This window comes from Microcebus murinus, chromosome 2 (genome assembly GCF_040939455.1).
Source record: "Microcebus murinus isolate Inina chromosome 2, M.murinus_Inina_mat1.0, whole genome shotgun sequence".
Classification (NCBI taxonomy): domain Eukaryota; kingdom Metazoa; phylum Chordata; class Mammalia; order Primates; family Cheirogaleidae; genus Microcebus; species Microcebus murinus.
Window position 1 is genome coordinate 18924871 of NC_134105.1, and position 26307 is coordinate 18951177.

At 53.3% G+C, this 26307-nt stretch overlaps 1 protein-coding gene across 3 annotated transcripts; it reads right to left on the reverse strand.

Annotated features, from left to right (window-relative positions):
• Nucleotides 1-1739: 1739 nt before the first annotated feature.
• Nucleotides 1740-23607, reverse strand: FGR (FGR proto-oncogene, Src family tyrosine kinase). 3 transcript variants are annotated; one of them, XM_012750808.3, is made up of 13 exons: nucleotides 23226-23607; nucleotides 15212-15273; nucleotides 14064-14308; nucleotides 13515-13617; nucleotides 12691-12789; nucleotides 8158-8261; nucleotides 7827-7976; nucleotides 6680-6835; nucleotides 6409-6588; nucleotides 5731-5807; nucleotides 5313-5466; nucleotides 4429-4560; nucleotides 1740-4306 (listed from the first exon to the last, which is right to left on the reverse strand). In XM_012750808.3, exons 3-13 carry the CDS (start codon nucleotides 14293-14295, stop codon nucleotides 4098-4100), a joined length of 1596 nt encoding a protein of 531 aa, XP_012606262.1. In that variant the 5' UTR covers nucleotides 14296-14308; nucleotides 15212-15273; nucleotides 23226-23607; the 3' UTR covers nucleotides 1740-4097. The 3 variants fall into 3 exon arrangements, with proteins under 3 accessions (XP_012606262.1, XP_012606263.1, XP_012606261.1); XM_012750809.3 differs by lacking the exon at nucleotides 23226-23607 and adding an exon at nucleotides 16345-16442; XM_012750807.2 differs by lacking the exon at nucleotides 23226-23607 and adding an exon at nucleotides 15935-16115.
• Between the last annotated feature and the right edge of the window lie 2700 nt (nucleotides 23608-26307).

Consider the following 26307-nt stretch of genomic DNA (forward strand, 5'->3'; position numbering starts at 1 on the left):
TCCTTGGGGAAAGTTTCCTGCCGTTTTGGATGTAGTTCCCAGAGTGGCCACTAGAGGGAGTGTGGACATCACTGCAGGATAATCCAAAGGGGGGGGCGTGTGTGTGTGTGTATGTGTGTGTGTGTGTGTGTGCGTGCGTGCGTGCGTGCGTGCGTGCGTGCGTGTGTGTGTGTGTGTTTGTTTGTTTTAGATGAAGGGTAGGAGGGAGGCTTCTATCCTGCACCTGAGAGACACCTACTAGAGTGGATAGAGGATCCACCCAGTCCAGTCCTAGAGCAGTGAGACCCAGGATAGACTCCCCCAAAGGATCCTAAGACCCTCAGATTTTCCCCCACAACTCAGGGCACATACCCCTTGGTTTTTCTCCTCCTACTTCTTGCCTCTGACCCTCCAACCTTACTCTTCCATGCCTTATCTGCACCCTTAACCTTCCTGTGCATAATTATTTGCACTTTCCTGAATGAGCCTTCTTCTACCTCTGGGCCATCGTGCATGCTGTTTCTCAAGCTAGAGATGACCTCAGCCTCTGGCTGCTCCATCAGGCAGAATTTTCTTTCACATACTCCAAGAAATCCCCCAGACTTGACTCCCAGACTGACCTTGCCCCTAAGTATTGTAATTGTTCACTGTTCTGCCTCCTGGATAAGACCAGCCTACAGGAGACATCAGATGTGTGCAAAATAAATAAATGACTTAGTTCTTTTATGTGTACAATCCTCAGCATGTATGGGGCTACCCCAGACCCCTGTGTGTACCATGCCCTCCCTGGGCCTGACTCAGGATTGATATAATATTTTCGAATACTGCTCCATCAAATAAAGAAATGTGACACAGTGGAATGCATGAGACATTGAGTGCAAGTCCTGGCTCTACCATCTGGTATATGACCTTGTGTGCATGTTGTAGCCTCTCAGAGTCTTCGTTTCCTCCTTTGTAAAATGGGGATAATCACACTTCTGCACTGCCTCGTGGTGAGGATCAAATTAGACGATGCATGTGAAACACCCAGCATTAGTCAATTAGGAGTCCTCCTCCCCCACCATGAACTTGGAAATAAAATTGCCCTCTGAGTCTTAAGCCAGTAAAATCCACGCATCACAGAGAAGAGCCAGGTGGGGGAGTGAATGAGGCGAGAGATGGTTTTGTAAACGACTGAAGAGTTTTGTGAACGGTGCAAACCGCAATCAAGGTGACCCGCCTGTAATCTCAGGGAGGCAGGGCAAGGATGTGATTGAAATTGAGAAAGCAGAAGCCTAATCAATTGCATTGTGCTCTATCTGAAGGGAACAGAAGGCTGCACAGAAAAGGGGGTGCAAGGGAGAATTCATTTAGCTGCTTCAGAGGGAGAGATGAGGAATCAGTAGACACAGGGATTCCAGGCTCGGAAGGCTCTGGTCTCTGCAGATGGTTCACTGCCCTGCTGGGCCTTCATTGAAGCCAGATGGGCAACCAGGTACCAGGAATAGCCCTGTAGGACACACAAGAATATTCTGGTCCCAGGAAAAGACTACAGAGACTAAGAGCACTGATTTTGGAGTCAGAAGACTTGGTTTAAGCCCCTGCTCTGCAAACCTTGAAAATGCTGATTTACTTCACTGTGCCTTAGCTTCATTGTTAGCAAAATGCAGGTACAACAGGCTCCTTTGCATAGAGTTCTGTGGGGATTAAATGGAAGCATGCACTTAGCAGGACACCTGGCACAGAATAAACAATTTGTAAATGGTAGAGACAAAGAGAACTAACAGGTATTGAGTATTTTATTGCTATTTCACAGATGAGTTAATTGAGGCTTGGAGAGATTAATAACTTGCACAACTTCACACAGCTAGTGAGTGGTGGAAACAGGATTCACACCAGGCAGGACAGCTCCAGGGCTGTGCTCTTATCTGCTTACTCCATGGCAGGTAGAAACACTAGCCTCTGGCTTATACCTCAGGCTCTTGTGAGTTTGGTTGGCCAGAAACTATGGCCTTCAGGAAGCCTTAGCCACTGAGAGTGTGCAGACAGAGCTAAGGCTCTCGGCCCTATGACAACCTTTCAAAGCAGCCACTTGGCCTCTCTCCATATTATTCCTCCCATTTATCAATCCCCAGTACAGGGCTGGGCACAGGGAACTCTCAATCTGCTCTGAACACCTTGTTCTCCTTTCCTTTAGGCCACTTAACATGGGGGGTGGGGTCCCAGGGAATCTTTCTACCAATAACTAGAAGAGGGAGGATCTCTCTCTCTCTCTCTCTCTCTCTCACACACACACACACACACACACACACACAAACACACAGGACAGATATGCTCTTTTCCCAGAGCCTAGAGCCAATGAGGTCTAGTAGTAGAAAGACCAAGAGCTTTGGTATAAGACCTGGGTTCGAATCCCAGCTCTGTCACATACAGCTATATGACCTTGGTACATCATGTCACCCTTGATCCTCAGTTTTCTCATCTACAAATGGGGCTAATCATAGAACCAACCAGGCTCAAGACTGGATTAAATAAAAAGATGGATGTAAACATATCTGACATTCAGCAGACACTTAATAATAAATGAGTTATTATAACTACTATTTTTCTCCCCTGCCTGTCCATGAACTCCTCCAGGGCAGAGACAGGTCTTATTTAGTTTGTGTTCCCAAGGTCCTGCTTAACAAAGGGTCAGTGCTTCACAGAGTCATGCTTAGTAATTGTTCACCAACTACAGCAGTGAATCCCAGACCCCCAGACTCTTTCCCTGTTCATTCCCTTATTAAGTCAGAGAGTCAACAAATGTTTCCTGGTGGGTGAGGTGGGAATCCTCATTCTGTCCTCCTCTTGTTTCCACATGGAAGCATGTCAGCCACCAGAGTTTCTTAAATGGGGAGCGGGGGTCAATTTGTCATTGCACGGGTGCACTGTAGGTTGTTTGGCATCCCTGATCCTGGCCCCCTAAATGCTAGTAGGAGCCCCCAGCCATTGTGACAAACAAAACTGCCTCTGAACCTCTCCAAGAGCTCCCTCAGGGGCAGAACTCCCCTAGGAAGATCCAACAGGCTAAACTAACCTTCAGGCCTCTCCCTTCTCCTTCCCTCCCTCTGTATTTTTTTGGGGAATCTGACAGCTGCAAAGGGTCCACTGTGGCCTCTTGCCTGCCCCTATTGAGGGAGGCCTAAGGTTATCCTGTTATGACCGCAGTGAATGGTAAATCTGCTGAAATCAGGTAAAGAATTAGCAAAACCATTATGCACAGATTGAAGGCTATATTAGTAAGCCTATTCAGTAATAATGAAGGGACCTTCTGATCTATCTCCAATTACCTGTCTTCTGTATCTACCTTTCAACTCATCCTCAATTCATATGAGGATGAGCAGTGAGACTTTTGGGAGTCCTAAAACTCCACACCTTGAGTGCCCTGTGCTTGCTAGGCATCAGGGCACTCTTGTCTTCCCCTGCTGCTCAAAATAGCCACACCTGTCCCATTCACCTCCCACTCACCACCATCCCTCCCAAAGGAAGGTTCAGGGGAATTTCATGGCTCAAGGATTCATATTGTCATTTTCCTTATTTATAAAATCAATAAACGCACACATACACACTATTCACAGAGGTGGTAAACTTTCAGCAACCCTCGCCCTCAAACCTGTGTCTGGGCCCCAGTCTTGGAGCACAGCATCCACCCAGCAAGAAAGGGCTCCAGCAAAGACTTTCTGTCTTTGTAACTTACAGACACAAAAGAATGAGAGTAGGAGGTAAATTCTTGGCACATGGACCACAGTGGGATACTAGGAGGGTAGGGAGATAGGTGAGGGGAGGGATATACAATTTTATAAATAACTAGACAACATCTGAGCATTTAAGGGCGGTGAGAAGAGAGAGGCTAGTGGCATGTAGGGTCTCAAGTCAGAAGGGGAGAACTAGTGCTTGGGGCTGGAGGGGTTGAGCTCTGAGCCACCATTTGTCCCATCTATAAAATGATTGGGTTGCCCTAGATGGTGTCAGAGCACCCCAACTCCTCTGACATACTAAGACTCTATAGGGTTCTAAGCCTGGGGGCTTTGGGACAAGAGCCCTGGGGATTGGCAAAGGCTGGTGGGTACCACCAGAGATATGGTTGATGTCTGAACAGGCTATGTATGATCCCCAGGCTGGTACTGTGGTTCCGTGGAGGTGAAGTAGTCCTCCAGGAAGGACTGCAAGTACTCGAAGGTAGGTCTCTCCTCTGGATCCAGACGCCAGGTCTGCTCCATGGCCTCATACAGGGACACTGGGCAGCCTGGGGGGCATGGCATGTGGTAGCCGTGCTCCACCTGTTCCAACACTTCCCGGTTATTCATGCCTGAAAGGTGAGGCACCATCAGTCAGAAGGCCCGGCCCCTCCCAAAGGGGCAGGCAGGCAGGCAAGAGGAAGCCTTTCCCCTTGGCCACTCCCCCCAATCTGCCCCCAAATCCCCTGCAAACCTGGGTAGGGGACTCGGCCCTTGCTGATGAGTTCAGTGAGCAAGATCCCAAAGGACCACACATCTGACTTGATGGTGAATCTGCCAAAGATGGCAGCCTCTGGGGCTGTCCACTTGATGGGGAACTTGGCCCCTGGAGAGGTTGGGGGAAAGGGAAAGTTAGTGAGGAGGTCCCTGGGAACAGCTGGATTAAGAGAATAGGGACTTTAGGAATGGGGATCTTGGGGACCCTGAGTGCAGAGGTCTCTGGGCATAGCACAAAGGAGCTGGTACCTAGTCTGCACCTACTATATGTCTAGTGTAGTGATGGGCACTTTGCAAACCATTGTGATAACTCTCATAATAATGACAGCTAGTGCTTGTACAGCCACTATGATGTGCCAGGCACTGTATTAAGTGATATATGTGCATTAACTCATTTAACCCTCACAAAAACCCCACGAGGTAGATGCTATTACCCTGCTTCTACAGACAAGGAAAAGGAGGCACTGAGTAGTTAGGTAACTTGCCCAGATCACACAGTTAATAAGTGGCTGGGATTCATACTCAGGCATTCTGGCTACAGAGTTCACACTATTACACTCTATTGTCTCTCATTTAAGAATTATAGCTGCTGGGTAAATGTCTGCTGATTTACTCTTGTCTGAATATTTTTGTTTTACAAAAAGAGAAAAGGCAGCTCACAGAGGTTAGGTGACTTGCCCAAGGCCACATGGCTGGTAAGTTGCTGACCTAAGATTTGAATCCAGAAGTGCCTCTCACACTACATCAGGATGGGGGTGTCCTAGATGATCCGGGGTGAGGAGGGGTTTCCGAGCATGTGGGGTCCCATGGCAGCCCCTTGCTGCCCTGAGAGTTCTTGGGAGGAGGGGTGAGGTGGGGCACCTTGTTGAGGATTGTACTCATCATCCTCGATGAGGCGGGCCAGCCCGAAGTCAGCGATCTTGCACACCAGCCGCTCCCCAACCAGGATGTTGGCTGCCCTCAAGTCACGGTGGATATAGTTCATGCGTTCCATGTAGGCCATGCCCGCAGCTACCTGGGGGGGCCAAGGTGTGCAGAGATGGGAGCTCATGGGACTCACAGCACTGTGGCCTGCGTGAGGGGTGAGGGCCTATTTGAAAGCCCACTTTTCAGATGAGGAGACTGAGGCTCAGAAACAGTGTCCTGCCTCAGTTCGCACAACTGATACGGTGGGCAGGGCCGCACTTCCGGGGCTAGGCTAGGTGTTCGAAGGTACAGGGATCCGTGAAAGGTTAATAGGAGGTAGGTCTGGGGGTTAAAGGGTGCTGCCCCAGTTTACCTGGGCTGCCATGTCCACCAACTGGGGCAGGCTCAAATTCTGGCCCTCCTGGTTCTTGAGGAACTCCAGCAAGCTACCTGGAGAGAGGAATCCAGAAAGTCAGCAGCAAGACCCCACTCCCAGCTTCAGGCCCGCCCTCTCTCGCTTGGCCCCGCCCCTATCCGGAACCAGCTAACCTAGTTGGCCCCGCCCCCTTCTCCCAGCGCCCTCCCCCTCACCTCGATCCGCCCCCCTGGGGACCCCGCCGGATGCCTCAATCCGTCACTGATCTCGGCCAGGCCCTGCTACCAGACACCGACTCTGCACATCTCGTTTCTTCTCATCCTCGGTCCCCCTAGACATGACCTACTCACACTCCGCCCCGGACCCTCCCTAGTCACAGATCCTGCGTTCGTTTGCCCAAGCCCCGCCTCCAACCACCACGACGGAGGCTCCGCCCCCTCCCTCGCCCCTCCCCGTCTACCTTGGCTCCGCCCCTCCCTCGCCCCTCCCCGTCTCCCTTGGCTCCGCCCCCGCGCCAGCACTCCTGTCGTTTCCCACATTCCGACCCCTCTCTAGGACTCTGCCCATTGTCCCTCGTCCCCTCACAGATGGCCTCCCAGGTCCCCGGAGACACCCACCCTAACTTCACCCCAAATCCCTCCCGCCCAGACTCCGCCTGCTGAGCCCGCCCCTCACCGTGGCACATGAACTCTGTCACGATGTAGATGGGCTCCTCGGACACCACGGCGTAGAGCTGCACCAGCTTGTCGTGCCGCAGCAGCTTCATGACCTGCGCCTCCTCCAGGAAGGCCTTCGGGGACATGGTGCCTGGCTTCAGCGTCTTCACTGCCACCTTTGTGCTGCCGTTCCACGTGCCTGCCCGGCGGCCGCTCTGGTCAGGACCCGCTCCCCACCAGCCCCGGCCCGCGCCCCGGCCCCCGGCCCCTGGCGCCCGGGACCTCCGTACCCAGCCACACATCCCCGAAGCAGCCGGTGCCCAGCCGGCGCTCGAGCGCGATGGAGCTGCGGCTGATCTCCCAGGCGTCCTTGGCCAGGCCCAGCGTCTGCGGCTTCATGGTGGTGCAAGGCGCCGTGAGCAGGTGGCACAGCCCGTCATTCACCTCTGGGGCAAGGGGATGGAGGTCACTGGCAGGCCAGAACACCCTGCCGACCACACTTCTCATTCCCAGCCCAGCACCAGACCCCAAGATAGTTATAAAGAACTAGGCCCCAGGTGAGGTCACAGGCCAGGAAGGAAGGCAACCTAGTCCCCTGAGTAGGTGAACATGTAGGTGCCCAGGGAAGGGGAGGACACCCACAGGCAGAGATGATCTCTGTCAGCATTGGGGGCCTCCCTGTAAGGACTAGGAGCCTTCCCATAGGAGGTGGCCTCCAGCTGGGCCTTGAAGGATAAGGTGGCATTCTGACAGGTAGAAATGAGTTTGGGGATTCCAGGCAAAGGTGTGGACCTGAGGCCGACACCCTTCCGTGGACCCCATTTTTGGCCTAACCAATCAAGGCAGAAACCTGAGCATTGACTCGCACCTTCCCCTCAACCCTGCAGCCAGTCCTCCACCGAGTCAGGCCTATTCTGCCTCCTGGCCAGCTCCCAAATCGGCTGTTTCTCCTGAACGGCACTGCCACGGATTCAGTCTGGCTACCATCACCTCTCACTAGACAATGGCCATTGTCTCCTAAAGCAACCCTCATTCTGCCTTGCCCCCTGGCATCCAAGTTCCACCCAGCAGCCAGAGTTTCTCACTAAGGTGCAAACCAGCCTCTTGTCACCCCCTGCTCAGGCCCTTGTGACAATGGCTCCCTGCTTGCCCACAGGGCATTTGGAACACACAAAGGCTCACTAAACTTAATACAGATTCAGGACTTGAGGCAAGAAACTGGCCAATTCCCCGCTCAGTCATCAGGGGGCGCTGCTTGGCCGTGTCCTCGAGAATCCCGCAGAGCAGGATCCTGGCCTGGGAACCCCCATACTTGGGTTCTAATCTTGGCCCGGCCCCTAGGGCTTTGGTAGACCCTTCCATGCTCCGGGCCTCGGTCTCCCCAAGTGGACAACTCAACAACGAGTTGGCTCGGGGTTCTGAAGCGCCCGCCCTCACCGACGTAGTGCTGCACCAGCTCCTGCACCGAGTCGAACTGGGCCCGCGTGGTGATGTAGTAACCGCCCGTGTCCAGTTTGCGGATCTTGTAATGCTTCACGTGATCACCTCTGGTCTGGTCCCAATCTCGGATGGACAGGGAGTAGGCGCCTGCGGTGAAGGATCGCTTTGGAAGAGGCCAAAACGGCTGGGGACTCTAAGTTGGACGGTCAGCATCCCTAGAACCCAGTCCCAGCCTTGGCCATGACCAAGCACCCCGCTCCCCATCACTTCTAGCCCTACCGCTAGGGCTGCCTCCCCCCACCCCTGCCTTGGCTGGCGCGGCTCCCACCTTTGGTGGTCTCGCTCTCTCGAATGAGAAAGGCCCCCTGAGGGTTGCCTGGCGAGAGCAGCTGTCTCTCTGCATCCTTCCTCCCGATCTTTCCAAAGTACCACCTGTTGGGAAGGGCAGGCAAGAGTCAGGCATACTTCTTTCAAGCCCCAACTCATCCTCCTGGACAGACACCTCACAAGTCAAGACTCAGTTTCCTCACATGTAAAATGGGCTCATACACCTGCGTCACAGACTGGTTGGAGGATCACAGAGAAGGAGAACGTAAAATCCTTGACATGGACTAGGTGCCCAATAAAAGGTAGGCTTCGCCACTCTATGACGTTATTATTATTTTTTAATCATCAAGCCTGGCCTATCTATGAGTTTCCCTTGAATTAAAATTACTAGAACCAGGCTGGGCATGGTGGCTCACGCCTGTAATCCTAGCACTCTGGGAGACTGAGGCAGGAGGATTGCTTGAGCCCAGAAGTTTGAGACCAGCCTGAGCAAGAACGAGACCCATCTCTACTAAATATTGGAAAAAAAAATTAGCGGGGCATGGTGGCTCACATCTGTAGTCCCAGCTACTCAGGAGACTGAGGATGGCTTGAGCCCAGGAGTTTGAGGTTGCTGTGAGCTAGGCTGATGCTGTGGTATTCTAGCCTGAGAGACAGAGGAAGACTCTGTCTCAAAAATAAATAAATAAATTGCTAGAACCCCAGTCACCAATGACCTCCTCAGGGTGTCACGGACCCTTAGTCTGTCCCACTAGAGTGCCTCCATGCACTCATTTTATAGATGAGGAACTTGAGGCTCAGAGGCGGGAAGTGACCTTCCCACAGGCTGGCGGATGAGCTCTACCTAAAATCCTCTGCGGCTCACCGTCTCACCGCCCCAGTTCCCTCTCACCGCCCCAGGCTGTCATCTAGACCCCTCCCCCAACCCCTTTCCTGCCTTAGCCTCCAGAACAACACCCTGTCCTGCTTCTCTGCCCCTCTTTCTTTAGTTTTCTTTTCTTTCTTTTTATTTTTTATTTTTTTCTTTCTTTTTAAATCTATCTCCCTTCCTCTCTTCTTCCTTTTTTCTTTCCTTCTTTCTTTCTCCCTTTCTGTCTTCCTTCCTTTCTTTCTCTCTCTTCCTCCCTCCCTCCCTCCCTCTTTCTTTCTCTCTCTTCCTCCCTCCCTCTCTCTTTCTTTCTTTCTCTTCTTAGAGATGGGGTCTTTCTCTGTCACCCAGACTGGAGTGCAGTGACACAATCATAGCTCACTGCAGCCTCAAACTCCTGGGCTCAAGTGATCCTCCTGGCTCAGCCTCCCCAAGTAGCTGGGACCACAGGTGTGCCACCATGCCCAGCTTCTTTCCTGCCTTCTGAGTGCTCCTGTCTGGCTCTGATTGCTGCTTTTCCTCTATTCTCTTTAACTTCCACAATCTACTTGCACAGTTAGTTTAGGGCTATAATTCAATCCCAGAAAGAATCCCCAAGAGAGACTAGGAGTGATCAAAGCCTGAGGTTGAAGTTGAGACTTCAGACAACATCCAAATTTAAGTGACCACAGGTGTCATAGAAGACTCAGATGATCACTAATTTGGCCCGTGGCCATCTTGGACTGAATTAAAAGGAGCATAGTTTTCAAATCAAGGGAGGTAGACTTCTCAATGAACTCTGGGATAGTCAGTCCACACCTGAGTTCTAGGCACAGTTTGGGGAACGGGAAGGCATTGGCAAGAGGCATATCTAGGAGGACAACCAGGAGGAAGAAGGAGGAACTGTTGAAGGATCGTTTAGACAGACCACATTTCTAAGTTTTTGCAAAGCCCTGTCCATACACAAAACATTAGCTAAGCTACTTCCTTAATAATCAATATAACAGGCCAGGCACGGTGGCTCACGCCTGTAATCCTAGCACTCTGGGAGGCCGGGGCGGGCGGATTGCTCGAGGTCAGGAGTTCGAAACCAGCCTGAGCAAGAGTGAGACCCCGTCTCTACTATAAATAGAAACAAATTAATTGGCCAGCTAATGTATATAGAAAAAATCAGCCGGGCATGGTGGTGCATGCCTGTAGTCCCAGCTACTCGGGAGGCTGAGGCAGGAGGATCACTTGAGCCCAGGAGTTTGAGGTTGCTGTGAGCTAGGCTGACACCACGGCACTCACTCTAGCCTGGGCAACAAAGCGAGACTCTGTCTCAAAAAAAAAAAAAAAAAAAAAATCAATATAACAATAAGAGCACTTGTTTTGTGTTAGGCTCTGCTATAATACATGTAAGTATTCATTTAACTCTCATAACAATGTTGTGAGGTAGGTACTATTATTAGGCCCATTAGACTGATGAGGAAATTAAGGTATCTAGTGGTTAAGCAACTTGCCCGAGGGCACGTGGCTCTTAAGCTGTGTTGCCAGAACAGGAACCTAAGCTGTCTGCTCTAAGTCCTGTGCTCCTAACCACAACCCTGCACAGAGCACCTCTCAGAGCTTGGTGACACTGCCCCAAGATGTAGACACAAGCAGGACTCTCCCCCCTCTCACCTCTGCCTTCTGCATCATCACCTCTCCTCTCCTTCATGCCCCCTGCAACCCTGCCCGGGCTAAGGCCTTCCCCTACTGGAGTTCGGGACCCTGTCCACTCCCTTCTGCTCAGAGATACTCCCCGGCCCCACCGAGCAGCCCCCACCTGCAGCCTCCCCATCCCAGCACTGTCTAACATGCCCACATTTCTTCCTTCCCTAAATGAAACTATTCTAACTTCCATCTTGCCACAGCATTCTGCTCTATCTTCTCACCTTCCTTTCACTTGAAAAAGTGCTTCACACTTGGGTCTCCACTTTCTCACCTCCCACTCCCTCCCGGCTCTGCTGTCTGGCCTCCACCCCCACTTCACACAGAGAAATCTCTCACCAAGGTCACCCCTGGTTGCCAAATCCACTGGTAGCCTCTGACACTCCCTCTCGTTTCCTGAAACTTCTCTGTCCTCTAGGCTCTTGTGACTTGGCCTGGCCTGGTTTTCTTCCCTTCTCTAATGACTCCTTCTCCTGCAAGGGTGGCTTTCCCCAAAGTTGGGTCCTAGCTAGAGACAATCTCTTTCTCACTCTCCCCCCTCTTCCTTCACCCTTCTATGTAGCTTTAAGTAGCATCTTTACTCTAATGAGCCCCAGATTTCTACCCCAGCCCAGGTGTGCCCTCTGCAAGGGCTACAACAAGCAAACTAAGGAGTCTTAGTGCCAATTAGGAAAAGGTGCCTCTTCCTTTGGGCTAATTCAGGGGCACGGCTTGGCATGGGCTGGGCACCTGCCAGGCAAGGCATAACCTAATCTAATTGCTGGCAGCCTCTTCCACCTGGGTTCCTCTCCACGACCCTCAATCCAGCAAGTACCCACCACAACTCATGTACCTGCACCTGTGCTCCGCACCTTAGCAAATGGCACCATCATCCACTCAGTTCCTTACGAAGACTTTGAGTCACCCCTGACCCCTCCCAATCAATCCCCACAGCCCAACAGCAAAGCAGTCACCAAGTCCTGGTGATTCCCACTCTGCAGTCTCTTCAATCCTTTCTTTTCTTATATATGTGTGGTATATTCTAAAGGATAGATTCTAAAAAGCTCATATTAGCCTCAGTTTCCCCATATGTAAAATGGGGACAATAATAATACCGATAATGTTATTGTGAGACTTAAGTGAATCAAGGTAAGAAAAGTAGTTCTTGTAGTGTCTCAAGTATATAAAGGTACTCCCTGAATGGTCATTTCCTGCCTTCTTAATAGAATTAATACTAAGTAGGCTGGGCACGGTGGCTCATGACTGTAATCCTAGCACTTTTGGAGGCTGAGGCTGGAGAATCGGTTGAGGCCAGCATTTGAGACCAGTCCAAGCAACACAGCTAGACCCCATCTCTATATAAAATAAAATAAAATAAATTAGCTGGGCGTGTTGACACACACCTCTAGTCCCAGCTACTCGAAAGGCTGGGGCAGGAGGATCACTTGAGCCCAGGAGTTTGAGGTTGCAGTGACGCCACTGCACTCTAGCCTGGACAACAGAGTGAGACTCTGTCACACACACACAAAAAACCCAAACAAACAAAATTGAATAATTCTCCTTTGCTTATGTTTACTCTAATGAGCCCCAGATTTCTACCCCAGCCCAGGTGTGCCCTCTGCAAGGGCTACAACAAGCAAGCTAAGGAGTCTTAGTGCCAATTAGGAAAAGGTGCCTCTTCCTCTGGGCTAATTCAGGGGCTTTACAATTTCTTAAAGCTCGTATATTGTTGTTATCATGGGGAAGTGATAATGTACAATGCTTACCAAATGCAGTCGGTCCTTCTGGGTTCACAGACCAGCTCTGTGAATGGTGTCCAGAACACAGCACATGCTATAAAACTACTATCTACTATTATTATCGTTATTATCTTCTTCTATTCTCACAATGGCCTTAGGAAATTATAGATAAGGAGATAGGCTCGGAGTGGAGCAATGACTTGTCCGAGAGGTGGACTTGGAGTCTGGACTCCAGAGTGCCGTCCCCAGCACTGGCCTTCCCCCAGTCCCCACTCACTCTTCAGCCTGGATGGAGTCCGCAGGCGCCACATAGTTGCTGGGAATGTAGCCAGTTTGTCCAGAGCTGAGGGACCGAGCCTCCCACCAGTCACCTTCACTGTAGGCACAGAATAGGGGGTGGTCAGCAGGCACCAGGCAGGGACCCACCTCGGACACCCCCAGGGGCTTTTGTCTGCTCAGCCCCTAGCCTCCTGCAGCTGCCCCAGGAGGGCTTTTCCCTGCAGAAGGAATAAATCTGAGGACATTGAGGCCTCCTGGCTTCTTCCTCTGGCTACTCAGCTGGGCTGGGGTTGGGGATACAGCTGACTGTGGCACAATCCTACTGACAACACCCCAATGGCTATGTAGTTCCTTCTGGATAAAATCCAGACTTCTCCATGTGGCTTAAAAAGCCTTGTAGAATCTTCTGCTGACTACCTCTCCAGCCTCTGTTCCCTCTGTTCTGCATCTCACACTTTATGGACCACCTAGACTGAACCACTTGATGACTTCTAGAAGTCATCATTTATTCTCATTCTCTGTCACTCTTTCTTTTTTCTCACCTCTTCCTTTACTGTCTATTCATTTTTCTAGTGTCAGCTCAAAAATCATCTCCTCCAGGAAGTCTTCCCTGATCACCACTACTCTGGGGACCTTGTTTGGTGTTCTTTCTGTGCTATAGTTCCTCATGCTCCCCACCACCATAGCAGTCACCTAAGGTTTTCATTGTCATGTATATGTGTCCTCAACTAGGCTTTCTGAGGACTGGGGCAAGTAGGATTCCTATCTGGGGGGTGCTCCCAGTCCATGTCATGCCCTGAGCTAGGTGTCCTGGTCACTTACGTGTTGTTCAGGATGTGGAACTTCTCACCCTTGGTGAAGGTGAGGTCATCCTCTGTCCGGGCCTCATAGTCATACAGGGCGATGAACAGGGTCACCCCGGGCCCTGTAGAGTCAGCAGAGTAGGGCACAGGACAGAAGCACCAAGGGGGGGTCTGTACCCTAGTTCCTGTTCCCCAGGCAGGCACAGTGCTTCCCCACTGCTGCAATGCCCTGACCCAAAGGCTGCTGGAGTCCAATAATTTTCTAATTTGGGCTCCACAACTTGGCCCCCGTGGATTCAGGACACACACATTTACGCCCATCTCTCCCACCATGAGGAGTCCCATGTTGCCCACTCCTCCTCTTCACCATGAAGAAGACTTCCCAACTCTTAGGGAAGTGGCATCTAAGAGGGCAAGAGTGTTCTCTTCACCACTTGCATCTGTCATCGGGCCCCGCTCTCAGACTGGGGTTTTGAGGGTGGGGCTGTCCATATTCCCTCTGCAGGGCTGTGTCTCCCACATCATACTGGAGGCTGCTAAGGACAAGTCCATAGCCCATGGGGCTCACCTGAGATGCCTCTGATGGTGCCACCATCAAGGAAGGCGGGGCTGGTGGGCTGAGGGGAGAAGTTGCTATAGTTGGGGATGTGTGCAAAGGAGGACGCAGACCGGGCCAGAGTGGGGTCGGGGCCGTAGCGGTCTGCCGCGCCATCTGCCGCCCCGTAGCCCCTGAAGTTCCCCTCCAGGCCGGCATCCTCCTTGGGCCCTGGCTCCACCTTCTTGCAGAACACACAGCCCATTCCAGGTTCCCTGCTACAGAACGGGACATGCCTCACTCAGGGGCCCTTCCAGGCGCACCGCCCTATGCACACCGAATGCACACACATGTACACACTCAGCCAGGCATTCGGCTTTGCCTCTCATGCCTGGGCAAGGGTCTGCCCTGTGGGGACAAGGCCCTGTGTGCTGGGTTGGCCTCCCAGAGTGTGCCCCCTCTTCCCATCCACTCCCACCCACATCTCCGGGGCTGGCTTTCCACACAGAGATACTGCTGTGTTTACGTGGATATTTTTCCTTCCTGTTGCTTCGATATGTTGTGTTTCTGCAACTCCTTCAGTTTGTTTGTGTATGTGTGTCTTTGTGTGTTTCTAAATATGTGTGAGTTTGCTTGTCAGTGTGTGTGTGTGTATGTGTGTGTGTGCAGCTCTTCGTAGTGTCTGTGTGTCTATGTCTGTGTGCATATGAGTGTGTGTAAAAGTCTGTGCATGTTTGGCTGTGTGTGTGCACATCTGAGACCGTGTGAGTATGCATGTGTTTCTGTGTGAGCACGTGTGTGTGCCTGTGTGTGTGTGTGAGTGGTTGTCTCTGCGTCTGTGTGTCTGTGAGTGTGGACGGGGCTCTGCGTGGGAGCAGGGCGCCTGTCTGTGCGGGTCTGTGTGCGCACGTCTGTGGAGCTGCATGTGTTTGTGCATGCGTGTGTGTGAGGCTTTGTGCTGCACCTGGAGATTCCCTGCAGAGGGGGATCAAGGCCATTTCCTGTCGTGGGTCCAGCCTCCAGCCTCTCAAGCTGCCTCATTCTGGCTCCCCCATCCGTTACCTAGCAACAGGGCCCTTGTAGGAGGAGGGGGCTGTGAGGAGTTGTGGGGCCCAGGGATGCCACCCCCACCCTGATTTCTGGCCCTGAAATCCCTCATTCCCCTCCCACCCCCCACTCACCCCTCAGGCTCCTGCTCCTGGGTCAGTGGGGCTGCAGCATGGTCCTTGGGAGGGGCCCGAGACTTGAGGGCGAGACAGAAGGACATGGAAGATGAAGGCCCTGCCAACATCCCTGCCAGCCGGCTGCCCAGCTCCTGCCCTCTTCAGGAAGCCAGAAGGCCTGGGCTCTGCCCCAGCATGATTTCCGCCTTCATTTTCCTTCCCACCACCCCTGGCACAGTACACAGCCACCCTCACATGGGACGCGGTGCCCACGCCAGCTCTCACACTCATACCCACCTGACACGCCAGCAGATGGACACACACTCGCGCCGGCTCACAGTCACACAACACTCACAGCACACGCTTGCATGACCGTGCTTGCCAACGCCACCACACACCAACACCGGCTCTCACACAAGCCCAGGCTCGGAAGCATGGTAGCATACGCACACTCGAGTGTGCACACACACACACACACACACACATGTACACAGACACATGCACATATACATGCAGCTGCCGCAGGTTAGCAGACTAACACGCTCAGACACACATATTTCCTATGTTAGACCCATCTCTCTAACCGGATTCCTATCAAGCCATTCAGCTCACCGCAGGCCCCGGTCACTGTCTCCTAAAAACAAGCCCTTCCCTGAGCCCTGCCTCTGCTCCCAGCCTGGGCTGGTTAAACCCCAGCAGCCTCAGGTCACACCTGGTGGCAGAAGGAAAGTGGACACCTACCTTCAGAGCTCTGCTCCTATCCCTACATCAGGAAAAGGCTCAGGTCAGAAGCTAGGGCCACCAGAGTCCCGTGGGGAGCCCTTCAAATGAGCTAAGCTTTCCTGGCAGCTGCGTTCTCTGAGCAAGAGGGCAGGCAGGTCATTGAGCAAGGGTCCCCCACACCCTGTCAGAAACTCTGCCATTGCAACACCAGAGAGGAACTGACAGGGGACAGGGCTCAGTTTCCTAAGACGCGAGAGGAATGGAGAGTTGCAGGGTGGGGCCCATCCACTGAACCCTGATTTGCCCCTGAGGGGCCCGAAGATCCTAGGGACAGGGGTCCCCCAACTTCTCTCTCTTGACAGGATATCCCCTGTGGATATCCCCTCCTCTTCTCTCTGGGTCCTGCCTTCCTGCCTGATACCACTTACCTCTTCCGGGAAGCCTTCCTGGGTCCACCAGGTCTGGTTGCCTGTGCTGTGATGGTTCTGTCACATCAGTGCCCCACCTGCCCCTCTAGCCCTTCACTGTAACTGTTCTCCCATTTGTGTGCTGGTGGGGGCGACACCCATGTGGTGAGCTGTGGGGCGGGCTGTGGCGAGAAGCCTGCCCTAAAATAGCCCCCGTTTAGCAGGCCCTGGCTGAGATCTTCACCTCGGACCCCTCCCCTGGGGTGAAACCGCTGTGCCTGGAAGGCCCCAGAACGCTGCAGGGTGGTTAGGGCCGGGGCAGAGAACACCGGCGATGGGGAGGAGGGCGTCCAGCGGCAGCTGAAGGGATTTCAGGGCCAGTGAGAGGAGAGACGGGGCTGCTAAGAAGACAAAGGCGACAGGGGGAGAATGAAGATCTTCTCACAGGAAGACACGCATGCACCTCAAATGTCGCACAGGGCTGACACACAGCTCTGTGCAGCCTTCCGGCCCATTCTCAGACATGCATGTCGCCTCAGCTACAACATGCAGAGACACCACACTGCCCTGCACGATTCCCAGACACACACATCTTCAAGTGCATGCACACCCATGTACGCACACCTCCAGCCCGCCTACATCCAGACAAAGACACACACACACGTGCACACACAGCCTCTCCACAAGAGTAGCACATATGGAATTTATAGCATTTACTATGTGCCAGCCACCGCATTAAGCACTTTACCTATATTATCTCATTTTACCCTCACAACAATCCCATGATTTGAATAATATTATTATCAATGAGGCAAGGGAGGCACGGAGAGGTTTAGAAACTTGTCCAAGGCCACACACACGACGTATCCTGGCGTTTGGCTCCAGAATGTCAGCTCTCAGCCACTTTTCTCCATGCTGCTCGTCACAGACATGGATCATTGCAGCCATTCCTGCAAGTGTGCACAGACGCAGGGCCCCCTGGGGACACGCACACAAACACACAGTGACACGCAGCCCTCCCCCGAGACACAGACCAGGACACAGGCTTATATAACCAGGTCCGCACACAGATACAATGTTGCCATTTCGAATGTCACCAGAGTACGTATTGCCACAATGTGTCTGTATCAGCCCAAGGGGAGCCCTGGATTCCTCGTGCCTGGAACGGGGAGGAGGGAGGCTGCGCCTCTGTGAAGGAGGCAGAATGCTCTGTGGGCTGAGGAAGAGCCTTGGCAGGGCTGGCAGTGTGGTCGGCAGGCGGAGGTGGGCAGCTCTCAGGGCTTTGTCACTCCCAGGCTTGATGGGGACCAAAGCCCCAGCTGGAGACCAGTGTGCTGAGGGGGTCAGGGGACAGAAGGCACAGGGTCTGGTATCCGCGTGGCCCAAAGCAAAGAGGGGGCCACACTGCATGTAACCACGCTTATGTGATTTTGTCAGAGGAAAGAAAGGGATGGGGAGAGACAGAAAAAGAAGCAGAGAGAGAGACAGAGACAGAAGCAGAGCCTGAGAGATATAGAGAGACATGGAGAGAGAGGAGAGAGTGCCAGACAGACATAGAGACAGAGACAGACGGAAGAGACAGACATGAAGGGGACCCGGGGTGGTGTGCTGGTAAACTGATTCTCACAAAAAATCCCAAGCCCTGATTTGTCGCATTTGCTGATTTCCATGGTGTAAATACTGCCACCATGGCTGATTTAAAGCCACCAAAATGACTTCCTGATTGCTGGGCTGGGAGAGATGCGCAGAATCAGCTCCCCCGAGCCAGAACCAGCCGGCTCCAGACACCACGGCCCCGGAAAGGAACAGAGACAAAGAGAGACTGGCAGAAATGGGGGTCAGAGAGAAAGGGCAACTGAGAGATGGAAAGGGACAGAAACTGAAAAACAGAAAGAGATGAAGCAAAAGGGGTAGAGAGAGAGAGAAAGAGAACTAACGAGACAAAGAGAAAAAAGACAGAGCCAGGGAGCAGGTGGGGTTCTCTAAGCTCGGGCATCTCATGAAAACATCTCCCAGGACTCCTCATCCTCCCCTTGTTGGGTCCCTACCCGGCACTAGTTCTTTGCAGAGTAATGTGACTTCCTAGAAATCTGGGTGGGCAATAACTACTCGAGAAAATGTGCTAATTTATTAAACATTTGCACAATGGCTGGGATGGTGCCAAACCATTCCCACACATGATCTCACTTAGTGACCCTGTGAGGGAGGTTTTAGTGCTACCTCTATTGTGCACATGAGGAAACTGAGGCACAGAGATGAAGCTGCCCGAGATTGTACTGTGAGTGAGGGAAGCTGAAACGCAACGCCAATCAGTCCGGCTCTGACAGCGCTGCTTCCTCCTGCAGTCCTTGTAGAAGCAATAATGTGTGACCCCTTGTGAGCACCTACGGTGTGGTTGTGCCAGGCCCTGTGCTTCATGTTGTGAATCCTGCATGCGACAGAGAGAGAGAGGGAGGGAAAGGAGGGAGGGAGGGAGAGGGAGAAAGATCTGCTCAGACTCTCTCCAGCAATCACTGAATCTGAAGCCAGTTCTCTCTTTTCTCAGCACTGAACTTGGCTGCCTGCTAACACCAGAAAGGGAGCAGTTCAAAGAGTGGCCACAGCATTCTGGGCACTGCAGGGACTTGGGTCTGTTTATGAAAATGTCTCTTGAACATCCGGTTGACAAGGGCTGGCTCTCAGAGCCCCATCGGTGTCAAAATCAGGTTGTGGGTATCAGAGCTGAGGTCCAAGCCTGGACCAGGGCACGCCCCCTTCAACATCTGCCCCTGTGTAGCCCTCCCCAGCTCTGTTCTTTACTAGCTCCGTGACCTTGGATGAATGACATAAGCCCCCTGGGCCTCAGTATTTGCACCTGCACCTCCTGAGCAGAGCTGTTGTGGGGCTTGATGAGGTGTGGCTTTTGCCCAGTGTGCAGTGGCCAAGCGTGGCCGAGAGCCACAGCAGCAAAGCCAGAATGGCCCCCAGGGACCATTTATCAGTTCACCCCCTTCTGTGCATAGGGGGGAAGTGACTTGCCTGAGGTCACACAGCCAGATGGCATTCAAAGCCAGGACTATTAATTCAGGTCCAGAGCTCTGCTCCTAGCACTGTGGCTGTGTTCTTCAAAGCCCGAGCAGGAGACCATGCTGTCCCCGACTGATGAATGCTACGCTTCCTACCCAGCCCCTGGCCAACTGAACACACCAGCCCTGCCATATCGTAGAGGGCCACCCCGCAGGAAAACTGCCACCTACCTACCCTTACACCCGGGCATAGGAGCCCCAGGCCCACCCATCCTTTCTTGAGGTCCACACTTCCCAAAGCCATGTTAGGGCTTTGACGTAGACACAAGATGTCTCATCCTCCCCAACCCCCACCAAGTATCTGTGGGATCTAGAGACAGACATAGGCTCAAATTCTACCCTGCCTGACAACTAGCTTGAGGCATTGGGCAAGTCAGTTCATCTCTCAGAGCCGCACTTTCTTTGCCTATAAAGTGAGAATGCAAATCTCTACCTGAGAGGATTCCTTCTGAGCATCCAATGCCATGAAACTCCTAAAAGTATCAGGCATACAGTAGGTGCTCAGTGAACTTTCACTTCCCTTGAGGGCAGGTGGGGGGGTGGAGGTGGTGGTGTGCAGGGCTGGGCAGGGCTAAGAAGAAAGAGAAGTTCCCAGGGGTGGTGGGAGGGCTGAGCGGCCCAGCTGCCTGGGGGATTTCACCAGAAGGGAACTGGGACTTTGGGCTGCCAGGAAACCACCATTCTGCAAGAGTTCCGGCTTCTCCTCAGGCCTCCAGGCTAAGGACAGAGGGGCAGGAGGCAAATCTAAGGTCCACAGGTAACCCCCAGGCCACTGCACCCCATCCCTCATTAAGATCTGACCTCAGGCCAGGCGCGCGGTGGCTCACGCCTATAATCCTAGCACTCTGGGAGGCTGAGGTGGGCGGATCGCTTGAGGTCAGGAGTTCGAAACCAGCCGGAGCAAGAGCGAGACCTCGTCTCTACTATAAATAGAAAGAAATTAATTGGCCAACTAATATATATAGAAAAAATTAGCTGGGCATGGTGGTGCATGCCTGTAGTCCCAGCTACTCGAGAGGCTGAGGCAGTAGGATTGCTTGAGCCCAGGAGTTTGAGGTTGCTGTGAGCTAGGCTGATGCCACGGCACTCACTCTAGCCTGGGCAACAAAGCAAGACTGTCTTGGAAAAAAAAAAAAAAAAAAAAAAAAGATCTGACGTCAGTCCTAGCACTCTGGGAGGCCGAGGCAGGCAGATAGCTCAAGGTCAGAAGTTCGAAACCAGCCTGAGTAAGAGTGAGACCCTGTCTCTACTATAGATAGAAAGAAATTAATTGGCCAACTAATATATATAGAAAAAAATTAGCCGGGCATGGTAGTGCATGCCTGTAGTCCCAGCTACTCGGGAGGCTGAGGCAGAAGGATTGCTTGAGCCCAGGAGTTTGAGGTTGCTGTGAGCCAGGCTGACGCCATGGCACTCACTCTAGCCTGGGCAACAAAGTGAGACTCTGTCTCAAAAAAAAGATCTGACGTCAGTCCTCTCTGAACCTGCCCCCCCCATCCCTGGCTCGCTCACTAAGGCCCCTACCTCTCACTCACCTCTCTCCATCTCCAATCATCCTTTCTTGAGGCCTCACAACGCCCCCGCCCCAGTGTCCCTGGATTAAGAAGACATGCCTCTGTCTGACTCTGCCACCACCCTGGGGAGGCCAGGTAGGGGCGGTGGGGGCGGTGGGGAGGTGGCCTCTCTGTGCCAGACTAGCTTTACCCTCCACATGGTCCCGAGGGCAACAGCTGAGTTTTCTCCACTTCTTGTGGGTAAAAGTGGTTTTCCACCTGCTGCTGAAAACCTACCCACCAACCTCGAAAACCCCTGTTTTAGGGATCCTGAGAGTCTACCAGGCTGGGGTTTATGATTTTCAGGAGATGGGAGCCATGGTAGTCCCAGGGGAGCTGAGGGAACAGGAATCTAGATTCCACAGAGTGGCCAGATAGGAAGCCCCCTCCCCAGTCCCACCTGGGGCCAGGCCAGAATGCTCTGTGCAGGAAGGGCTCTGGCTCCTCCTTCCCCAGCTGTGGGGTTCCCTACACAGCCTCCCAAGGTCAGGCCACTTCCTCTGCTGCATGGGCCCCAGGTGGCTGCAGAGAACACCCAACACCCATGCATGTGCTTACAGGCTCATGCTCATTCACTCAAAACCCAGAACTATAAACACTCTCACACACCCTCACTGGGAACCTGAGCCAGTCCTCAAGCTGTGAACCCCACGCCCTTCTCCCCTCCCCGAACCTCCTTGCCAGAGGGCCACACCAGATTTGGTAGGCCTGGGGTCTGGGGGACTCTGGCCTCAGCTCTGGCTACATCAGAGAAGAGATGCTCTGGACGTCTGGTATCTACTGCTGGCCCTGCCGTCACTGACTCCCAAACCTCCATCTTCCCAACTGTGAAATGGGAACAGAGCCTCATTCTCCCTTCATCACCACAGGTGGAAGGATGCCAACCGCCTCAGGGTCCCTGGGAGACTACGTACCGGAGCGGTGGCCAGCTGGTGTGGCGCCATGGAGGGTGGGGATCAACCAGCAGGGATCAACCCTGCTGATCTCCCCAGCATGGGACCTCAACAGATCCACAGACATTCATCTATTAGATGCCAACTGCGTGCAGGCCTCCCTGGAGACCCTGACAGTGAGACCCAGGCTTTGTGGTCCCCCTCCATGGTTTTGAGGAGGTGAAGGAGACCCTTGCTGGGTCAGTGATGATTCTTAACCCCTTCAGGACACTCAGCACAAACTGCTTTCTCCACCTGATTCTCAAGGGATGGGGGGTGAGTGCAGAGATAATTTCTCCCCTGGAGACCCCGAGAAGCCCCAAATTTGCCTATGGTCACGCAGCAATTAAGACCTCAGCCTTGCTGAGAACTCGGGTCTCTGAAGCTGCAGGTCCCCCACCCCAGAATCCCCGAAAAGTGAGCATCGTCGCCTCTCCGCTCTGTTGGGCAGCCCACCCGCGACCGAGGATTCACATAGGGGCGGAGGCGGGGACCAAAGGGGCTGCGCCAGCAATGAGCCCAACAGTGGCCCGGCGCCCGCTCGCCTCTCCGCCCTCTGGTTGCCATGGAGACAGCCCCTCCGGGCATTCGCGGTCAAAAACAGGATTTCCGTCGCGGCGGCCAGCAATTCCCGGATCCCGAGGGGAGCGTGGACCGAGACCGCCGCTGCGTGCGGGAGGGGGCGCCAGAGGGGCCCGCCCCTGCCGAGGGCGGGGACTTCCCCAGGAAGTGGGGACCCACGCCTCCAGCGCCTTGAAAGAGTCCCGCGCCGTCTGAACCTGAACCTGACCACCAGTGTGGGGGCGGGCAGGTCGGGGGGCCGCAGCGGTGGCTGTCTCCCCTCCCTCCCCTGCTGGCTATAGGCTGCACCCCGACTTCTGCAGATTTGGGACAGAGGAACTTCCTGGACCCTGGGAACTGCACCCCACGTTCTTCGTCCTCCAGAAATCTTTCTCCTGGACCCCTTCCCGCAAACCCCCTCGCCTGCCCCGCCAAGGACCGTCACCTAGTTCCCTTCTCCCAGACCCCTCAGCTTCTCCCCAAATTCTCACTCTCAAGGTCCCCTCAGTTTCTCTCCCAGATCCCTTTAGGGTTCCCCTCAGTCCCTCTCCCCGAATTCTGTCGATCTCATGTTAAAGGTCCCTCCGTGTTCCCATGAGACCTTTGGGGGGGGGTCCCTTTAGTCTGCTTTCTCCGTATTCCTTCAGCCCTCCCCTCAGATTTCATGTCTCCAGTTTTCCTCCTTATGCCCTTTTCGGGGTGGGGTCCCTTTGGCCGTCAACCCCTCAGGTCTGTGTCCAGGTTCAAGCTTTCTCCCCATCCCTCCCCGAGCGGGCGCCGCGCTCGCTTACCTGTCCCGCTTCTGACCGCGGGGCGAGCCGGCGGGGCTCCGAGCAGCGCGACCGCCGCCGCGGGGAGAACTGGGGTGCTGCCCGCCCCGGCCGCCGCCCCCGCTGGGCAGGGCGGAGGAAGCCGCCTCGGACGTCTCTTACTGCAGCCGCGGCGGGCGGCGGCCCTGGCAGTGGTGGCGGGGGAAGAAAGTTCACAGTCACGCCCGGCCCCAAGCTGCTGGCCGGCGAGGAGGGGCCCCCAGATCCCAGGTCCGCCCCCACGTCCCTCCTGCCCGGGGTTACCGGGGTTGGGCTCTCCCAGCCCTCTCCCTGCACTCCAGACCTGGGTCCCCAGCACAGCCTGGCGCGCTCCTCACCCCCCAAAGCACCTGCTCTTTTAGAATCGATGAGTTGGGCGTTAAGAGGGGTCTTCCTGTATAACGGAGGGCCAGATCAGGACTGGCCTTACCCGGGTTCTCACAGCCAGTTCACCTCAGACTGCTGTCACTAGAGCAGCCCGTGATTCTGTCACCATGCCTTGTCTTCCTCAGGGGCTGGGCGCTGGGGCGCAGGGCTGTGGGAGGGTCGGGAGAAGCCACTTTTCAGAGGAATGGCTCTCAGGCAGCTCTGAGTGGGGGGAAGGGTGTCAGCCTCGCCCTACTCCCAAGTTTTAGAAAAGCTGAGTACTGTTCTCTACCACAGTTCCAGCCTTTCTGACTGGCAGGGATGCCCCGCCCCTCCTTAACCTGGGGTGCAGTCGCCTCCCAGCACTGTTACTCCTTCGGCCTTAACCCAGGCAAATCCCTCCTGTCTGGGGAGCAGGAGGAGATGTGAGTGGGAGAGCTGTTTGGTGAAGTCCCCGTGTGTTGGGATGTGGTCGGGAGACAGGGAGGGTGTGCAAACACAGATGTGTGTGTGTGTGTGTGTGTGTGTGTGTGTGTGTTGTGAGAGAGAGAGAGAGAGAGAGGAATTGTAGGCAATGACACAATGACTTTGGTTTTGGAATCAACAACTGGGTCACGTTCTGCAGGCAGGTGTGTATCTACATATGGGCAGGGATGTGTGTGGCTGTGTGTGTCTGTGTGTGTGCACATGCTCAGGTGTGTCTCAGTGTGACTGTGGGGTGACATAGAGTAGTGGGGTGCAGATAAGGATGATTTCCTCTTTGGAATATAAGAGGAAGGATGAGGAGGAGGACACGGGGGAGCCAGTGGAGGTGCAGGGAGGATGGCCTCCCCCTGGCTGGGCAGCATCACCTCCAGCCTCAAACACTGGCCATTGGTCCACATGAACACAGAGATGAGGTGACTGGTCCCTGCTCCTGGGGGGCTCCCAATCTTTCAGGCTCTGTCATCCTTCAAGGTCTAACTCACAAGCATCTCCTCAGGAGGCCTTCCCTGATTGCCACCTCATCCTCAGCAGAGCACTCAGCACCTTCTGCCTGGTGGACCACTGGCTCCTAGGGAACAGGTGTGCGGCATATTTTTTCTTCAAGGGCAAGGGTCTGTAGCTGCCTCTAGCACTCACACAAGGCTGGCACAGAGTAACAGTCTCTATGGGTATAGGAATGTGTGAATCAACCAAAGAACAAAGCAATTAACAGGTGAACAAATGAAAACTCAATGAAAAACTAAGTGACTGAGGGTGAAAAAAATAATAAATGGGCAGGGCACGATGGTTCCACGCCTGTAATCCTAGCACTCTGGGAGGCCAAGGTGGGAGGATCGCTTGAGGCCAGGAGTTTGAGACCAGCCTGAGCAAAAGCAAGAGCCCATCTCTACAAAAAATAGAAAAATTAGCGGGTATGGTGGCTCACACCTGTAGTCCCAGCTACTCAGGAGGCTGAGACAGGAAGATCACTTGAGCCCAGGAGTTTGGGGTTGCAGTGAGCTACGATGAGGCCAGTGCACTTTAGCCAGGGCAACAGAGTAAGACTCTGTCTCAAAAAAAAAAAAAAAAAAAAAATGGAATGCATGAAGAATTCGAGATTGATGATTAAATCAGCAAATGAATGGAAGAACAAAATTGCTTCTGCTTTTAATTTTTAAATTTTTTTTGTTTTAATTAATTTATTATTATTATTATTTTTTTTTTGAGACAGAGTCTCACTTTGTTGCCCAGGCTAGAGTGAGTGCCGTGGCGTCAGCCTAGCTCACAGCAACCTCAAACTCCTGGGCTCGAGCGATCCTTCTGCCTCAGCCTCCCGAGTAGCTGGGACTACAGGCATGCGCCACCATGCCTGGCTAATTTTTTTTTATATATATATATCAGTTGGCCAATTAATTTCTTTCTATTTATAGTAGAGACGGGGTCTCGCTCTTGCTCAGGCTGGTTTTGAACTCCTGACCTTGAGCAATCCGCCCGCCTCGGCCTCCCAAGAGCTAGGATTACAGGCGTGAGCCACCGCGCCCGGCCTATTTATTATTTTTTATTTTTGCCCATGCCCACCTCCCCCCTCGAGTAAGAACTTCAAGTGTGTCCATCCTATTTTTTATTTTTTGAGACAGAGTCTCACTCTGTTCCCTGGGCTAAAGTGCTGTGGCGTCAGCCTAGCTCACAGCAACCTCAAACTCCTGGTCTCAAGCAATCCTCTTGCCTCAGCCTCCTGAGTAGCTGGGACTACAGGCGTGTGCCACCATGCCCGGCTAATTTTTTATATATTTTTAGTTGGCCAATTAATTTCTTTCTATTTTTAGTAGAGATGGGGTCTTGCTCTTGCTCAGGTTGGTCTTGAACTCCTGAGCTCAAATGATCTGCCCACCTCGGCCTCCCAGCGTGCTAGCTACCGCGCCTGGCCTGCTTCTGCTTTTTAAAATACATGTTGGACATTAGTCCCTTGCTTAAAACTTCCCAATGGCTTACCCTTCATTTTGCTTGGAATATTAAAAATAAAATACAAGAATAATAAAGTCCAGGCTGGGCGAGGTGGCTCACACCTGTAATCCTAGCACTCTGGGAGGCCGAGGTGGGTGGATCGCTCAAGGTCAGGAGTTGGAAACCAGCCTGAGCAAGAGGAGGATCCCCTCTCTATTAAAAAATAGAAAGAAATTAATTGGCCAACTAAAAATATATAGAGAAAATTAGCCGTGCATGGTGGTGCATG